The 7023-nt window shown below is 35.1% G+C and overlaps 1 protein-coding gene across 5 annotated transcripts; it reads right to left on the bottom strand.

Moving 5' to 3' along the window:
- Positions 1-282: 282 nt before the first annotated feature.
- LPPBETA (Phosphatidic acid phosphatase (PAP2) family protein) lies at positions 283-5148 on the bottom strand. Of its 5 annotated transcripts, none has more exons than XM_021443361.2 (2): positions 4358-5148; positions 283-727 (listed from the first exon to the last, which is right to left on the bottom strand). In XM_021443361.2, exon 1 carries the CDS (start codon positions 4979-4981, stop codon positions 4373-4375), a length of 609 nt encoding a protein of 202 aa, XP_021299036.1. In that variant the 5' UTR covers positions 4982-5148; the 3' UTR covers positions 283-727; positions 4358-4372. The 5 variants fall into 5 exon arrangements, with proteins under 5 accessions (XP_021299036.1, XP_021299019.1, XP_021299011.1 ...); XM_021443344.2 differs by having other exon boundaries at positions 283-702; positions 4358-5147; XM_021443336.2 differs by lacking the exon at positions 283-727 and adding an exon at positions 810-824.
- Between the last annotated feature and the right edge of the window lie 1875 nt (positions 5149-7023).

Below are 7023 nucleotides of genomic sequence, written 5' to 3'. Positions count from 1 at the left end.
AGCTGCATTCGCAAGCTGCTTGAGAAGGGCATGACAATGAGCTCAGACCTTGTCCAAGGTTGGGCCACTATCATTAGGCCTTGACTGGTCTTAACATTTTCAGAACCTCTCAGATTCTGGGGCATCTCCAAATTCAGCAGATGAAACATCAGATGACCGCGACCGCTTGCTTCATTTTGGATACATTTTACAGGATCAGATGTTTACCTTAAAACAAGTGTGGACCATGTGGTTGTTTTTCAAGGAAATCTAGAGGGAGGAAATTGTGTTAGCCCTTCAACATTTTAAAACCAGAAAAAACAAAAAAGGTAGATTATTATTAAAATTAATGCAAGAAGCCCAAAGTAGGTTCAATTTGTCAATATCAATTACGAATGGGATAAGCTCAAGCAGCCGGCGAGTTGAGTGAACTAGACATAACTCTCTTTTTACAATTTGTTGTCATTCAATCTCTACCAACCGCCCAATCCAGCATAGACACATGCTCTACTTACTCGCCTACAAATGATTGAGGGTCTCTGCTTGGTCCAAAAAGGCTTCAGCTAGTTCTCCACAAAAGACGGCTTTTAAAGGAAGAAGCTAAGGGAAAAGCACATATGCAGATGTCCCGCAACTCGACAAGCTCCAATAACGATAGCTTTAAAACAAAGAAAGCCAGACTATCAACCAACAGCAACCTTCCACCTCCGGTGAACAACACATCTGCAAACCGGCCATCAGTTCAAGCCTAAAATACAGAATACAAACAGTTGTAACAACACAGCCCCATGAAATCAACGAGCTTCATTTCCATGGTAGGGCCCCCTTATGAAGCGGATTTGAGGCTATAAAGTAAAATAGCAGCATATTAAGGACAGAGACCATCTAGTATTCTGCATAAAAGAACAATGTGATTGCAATTTCGTTGCACAGTAACGCATATTCCGAACATGCTTAGCTTTTCCAGCTACAACAACCGGAAATGGACATGGAAACAATAATGATATGAGTCACGTTACGGTATATCAATCCATTGCTTACTTTGAGCCTCAATCAATCATCTGTCTGCCCCACATGAACTACAAAAATCAAAAAGAGGCATGAAACCTGTTTCTATCTAGGTCAGTTGTAATACATTCATCTAGGTACAACAGCAATGATGCAACTAACAACTTGCACAACCAAAGTCAGCATTAATCCAGGAAGCCTATGATGTTGCAATCAGTCAGTCAGTCAACCAACAGCACACCACCCTATAAGATAAGATTATTGACAAGCAATGCAGATCTTTGATGAATTATTGAGCTAACCACTTTAGAATTCTATTTCTCCTCTCTATGTTCTCGGGAAGCAACTTTTCAAAATGGAAGTATCAAAGGAGATATGGTAATCGATAAAGCCAGTAGAAAAGCAAGGGAAAGCAATGAAGCATGAAGAAACAATAGTAAACTTGTACCATGTGCAACAAACCTTTTCCTTGATTGACCAAATCATTCACTTCTTTTTCAACTTTCCTATTTTATTCCTCGTTCTATCTTTTTTGGCCAATCAATCACGTGATAAAGTTATCTCCATAACAAATTACTGACCCTTGAAACACAAGTGGAAGAGGCCTTCCAGACATTTGCAAGAGACAGTTCTCTACTTCTCTTGGGATCTGTCGAAACATTTCTTCCCAAAATATACACAGCAAATGCAACAAAGTTAAAACGGATGACCAACCCAATCTACTAAAAAGATGGGCAACCAGCAGGAGATTCATCAAATGTACCTCATTATTTTCACATCAACACCATGGCAAAGCAATAAAATGCACCAAACAGCAGAATGAAACATGTAATTGTAAAAACTCAGGCTGGTTCAATCAGAATCCTACATTTGATTGGAATAAGAAGAGGAAACTTTTTCCATCTGGACTCGAGTATCCTCTATTCAGAAGTAGAATACAAGTATTACCATTTGGAAGGTAAACCACAGTCCTAGATAATTTCAACATAAAAATGCATAGTACAAATTAAAACAGCCACTCAGTGCCCAAAAGCAGTTAGTCCATCTTATGTTAAGAATACAAAAACAGCAAAAGCTAACATTTAACTATTCAGTTTCTTTGATGATAAGGGCACCAATTATGCCAACATTTTCTAGGCATCACTGTCCAGAGATCATGATGCATTTAAGATGTATCAGATTCTTTTGACTGTGTGAAAACTCAAAACCCCCCCTCAAAAACAAAAAATAAAAAATAAAAATCCAACGGCTCAGAGAGAGGTATCTCTTAGAACTCACACTCCAAAATACTTAATTTTCATCTAAAGTAATTTACTAAAATCATGACTCATCTTGTGAATTCTAACATTTTTTCAATTAGTAGTGTCTGAGCATCATAATATGAGAAGTTTCTCATGTCTGAAGGGAAACTTAACTAAAAACAGTAGGACAAAAGCTTAGAAAGACAGAGAGAGTAAGCCACCATCCTTGCTGTTTACACTAAGCCTGCATATTATAAACATATTTATCAGACACATCATGCTGTAGACAAGAGAGCATTATTGAATGATCCAGTGATTTATTAACAAAACTTTGCAGTAATTCCTTCAGCTGATCCATAAACGAGAGTTGACAAACAAATGGCATCACAGAAACCACGTCAGAGAAATGTGATTCTGCCTATGCAAATGGAAATGCCACAAAAATTGAACAATAGGCAGGCACACTAATTAAAGGAATATGTGGCAAAATCTCCATCACTTAGTCACTCCTGAACCAAAGAACTATGCTGAAAGCATCTGACATCAGGAGATCAAAAGAAAGTTTACTCTCCAATACTCAAAGTATGGGCTAGCAAGAGCAAAGCCTAGTGCTTGAAAAGATGGGCTGAGCAACAGAGGGATAGAAATATGTGGCTTAATTGAACTTGAGATAGAACCTTTACAGTTTGCCCTTAAAATTGACATTGGCCTGCATTAGCATCAGCCCAATCGATAGCCCTAGATATAAGTGATTCTTTGCAAGGCAGTGATACCATATTCTCTAGAAAAAGAAAATTTTTACCAAGTTTCTAAGGCCCATGAGTATCTTTTACTTAGTCTATTTGCATGGATGAGCGGAAATAAGATTATCAGAAAATAGTTCAAGAAAAATATTAGAAAAATTGTTCTTATTATACCATGGATGATTGTCATTGCCTGTTAGTCCAGTAAGATCCAAAGGAACAATTCTAGCAAATATTCATCAGAAAAAAAACCAGAGCCAATTGTTATATATGCAAACGATTCTGGTATCCACCAGTCACCTAAGATCACGCAAATGGGATTAAACTTATTGAAAGAAAAGGAAAAACTAAGGATGGCTAGGAAAAAATGATGGTTAATTTCATTTGACACTCCTAGCCACATATATCTATCATTAAACTCTCTGGGGATAAATCATCTGGTGACAATGATTCAAAAACAAGAGTTTCCAAATTAAATAGATAAAGAAAAACCTTAAATTAGGCATCTGTCATGACTTTATTAAATGAAATAAATGACGAAAGTCAAGTAATCAGTTAATACAATTGTCAACAACTCAAAAATGGAGAGATCTTCCACTTCATTGCTGAAATTATGGTCATCCAGCATTCATATATCCTTTGCAATTATGCAATAATCTTAGAGACAGCTAATCCTGTTTAACTAAATCCCAAGATACCAAGAAAAGTACAAATTACCATATAAGATATATTTTCCATGCTAACCGCGGGTATCAGAGTAAATATTAATAGTACAAACCAATTTTATTCCTTACAACCAAACCCGTCATGTGGCAAATGATATAGACAGCATAAACGTTTATAACTTGAATCTTGATTTCTAAAGGTTCAGACAAAAGCTTTTCTATGAAAAGATGGTCAGTAATTTTAAAGGACTAATGAAACTACAATTCTCTAACCTCAATAAAACACAGGATTACGGATAGCTTGATTTACTTACAGAATTTGTCAATCAAACGTCATCCAATTAACAAGAAGTTTCTGTTCATAAATAAAATTACCTTCCCCGTCCAACCAATAACTAAAATACCTTAAAAACCAGATATTGGTAAGAAAAGACGCTAACAAGACATGCTAAAACTCATTGATCAAGCTGACCGGCCAATGTAACCATTCACCCAATCCGATGCTTAATGCCAGCAACACAAAAATTATTGCACAAACATTTTCTCAAGCTTCTAAATTGTACATCAAAACAAAATTTTGAAGGCAACCCACAATTTGATTATGTAAAATACATTGTTTGAAACTGAATTATCTATAAATTTCGCATCAAATATTACAAAGCAAAACAATTCCTCGTATAAGAACTAAGTACAGTTTTTGCAACAATGCTCAACCGCTTACCTTTGAGAATGCTTCCTAAAACCAAAAAACCAGGAACGCAACAATCCCTTCAAGAACCCCAATAATCACCCCAGCCAAAACGTCAAAAAGGAAATGCCTTCCAAGCAAAACCCGTGAAGTAGCAGTTATTATAGCCCAAACCCAGACACCTAATTGAACAAAACCGGCTTCCAATTTAATCCACCGTTTAATAAAATCCGAAACAAATCCGTCGTCGTTTTGGAGAATTAGGTGGAAGAGAGTAGCTAAAAAAAGAACACGTGAAGCGTGGCCACTTGGGAAAGAGAAGTTGTCGGCGTGAACAGCGGGGGACATGTTGGGGTTGTAAGGAGGACGGGCACGGCGGAAGGTTAGCTTGATGAGGCCGATTATGGCGAGGTCGAGAAGAAGGCCAAGGATGAGAGGGGTTGATCGAGAGGAAAGGGAGGGAGAAGCGAGAAAGAGAGAGAGGGAAACTGGGAAGGAAAAGCGGAAATCGGCGGAGTATTCGAGGAGGAGGAGGAGGAAAGTTGGGAGGATTGGTTTAAAGAGTGTGTGGAGGAAGTGGGAGACGGTGGTGTCGAGGGTTATTAGCGGGCGGAGGAATGGTGGGGATGATTGGGTGGTTGTTTTCGGTGAGCCCATTAACGGTGGCGGCGGCGGTGGCGATGGCGGGTAGGGGATTTGGTAGTTGGGGCCTTCGGGGTCAACTTACAAACGAGAAACGACAGTTTACAGTGAGGGAATGTTTGATATGATTACTTGGTTAGCTCTGATTGGATAAGAAAATTGAGTGAGTAAATCTTTTCGAATTTCTTTTTTTGACATGAGGAACAAGACCACTAAGGAAACTCAAGTGGGCTACAGTGGCCCTCCTAGTGTCGTTTTGGTCTTTTGGGCCACTTAAGAGTTAACTCATCTCCATTGTACGATGGGCCCAGTGCCCTTTACCAATTGGATAGTTACGATGGATGAGAGGATTTAAACTTTAAACGGACGGTTTTCATTAGCCCCATTAGCTAGGACAAAATAATATAGACATCTCTAAAAGAATTACGCAACGATTAAAATTATGTGAAATTTCTTATCGAAAGTTTTAATTTAAATCTTCTGGAATGAAATGTATGATATTAAAAGGGTTTATATTTGATGTATTGTCACGACATCATACGATATCACCTCATTGAAAAATAAATTTATAATTTTAAAAGATTTAAAAATAAATATTATTAATTTTTTAAAAAAATTCAAAAAAAAAGGATAATCAATTTTTTTAACCTCCCTCCAACTCTCTTTTAAGTTAATCTCCTCCTCTCCTTCCCTCAACAAGCATAGATCCAAAACCCTAAATTCTTTTTTTTTTAATGGAATTGATTTTTTTTTTACTAAACTTACCATATGAATTGGTTGCACGGGCATGATACCTCCAACATTCTTGTGCCACAACAATCAATTGTGGCATTAACAAATTCAAATTGGTTAGGATTCATATGTATTGATTTATTTATTTATTTTGGATTCAAATATAAACACTCATATGAAAGTTTTTGTATGGTTTATTAATTTTATATCTTCCCAGAAGACTATTATATTTTTTTAGAGTTTTCAGTTGTTTTTCTTTTTACCTTTTCCAATTGTCCTCAATATATTTGTCCATTTCATTCAACATACTTCAAGGCAAGCCAATGATAAACAAATCAAGATGAAAATATTAAATCCATTTTCATTTTTTGAAAGTAATTTTAAAAAAAAAGAGTGAAATAAATATTAAGAATTAAATTAAGAAGAAGAGTGAAATAAGTATTATCTTCAAGAATCAAAATTAAAAATTTAGGTTTTTAGAGTTATTATTGTTAAGGTAGGAAGAAAAGGAGAAGAATAAGAGGAGATTGGGCGAGAGGGAGTTGGAGGGAGAAAAAATTGTTTTTTTTTTATTTTTTAAATAGCAATATTTAAATTTATTTTTTTGTAAGGTGACACCATATTATACCTTGATAGTGTATAGAAATTATACAATATCTATGCATCAAATATAAATTCATATAAAAAAGAATTTTTATGAAAAAAAAGAGTGGTCAAAGTATTATATATATGAATTATTTAGTCCCAAAACAATTGATTATGCCTTTGTTAATTCTATTTTAATCCTAATCTAGTATTTGTAAGCATGACACTTGTATCTGTAAAACCTGACTTGACATTCATTCATGTGAAGCAATAACTGAAGCATTTACAACATTACTCTCCCTGTATAAAGACACACTTAAAAGATAGGATTAATATTTGATGTATTGACAGTATATAGTTTTTATATACTGTCAATTCACTAAAATATGATATCTTATTAATGAGGTAAAATAAAAATTTTACTTTTCTATCTCTTTCAGTTGTTCTTTTCTTGTTCTCATCTTTTATCTCTCTCCAACTCCATTATCTTCTTCTCCTCTTCTTCTATTAAAATTAAGTCTTGCAAAATTTTATAATTTCAAAAGCAATTTTTAGATTCTTTTTTTATATTTTTTTAAACTCTAAGAGAGATTGAGAAAACATATCTTAAAAAAATGAGAGAACAAGAATTAAATATTTAAATATGATAAGCAAAATTTTATCAAGTTAACAATTTTGCTTCTAATTAATAGGATTAAGTCAAAAATTGCTCTTTTCTCATAAGCCATATCCCACCTTCC

The sequence above is a fragment of the Theobroma umbraticum genome, unplaced genomic scaffold (assembly GCF_002168275.2).
Source record: "Theobroma umbraticum cultivar Fairchild unplaced genomic scaffold, ASM216827v3 scaffold_30.0, whole genome shotgun sequence".
NCBI classification, from domain to species: Eukaryota; Viridiplantae; Streptophyta; class Magnoliopsida; order Malvales; family Malvaceae; genus Theobroma; species Theobroma umbraticum.
This window is presented reverse-complemented; position numbering and strand designations above follow the sequence as displayed.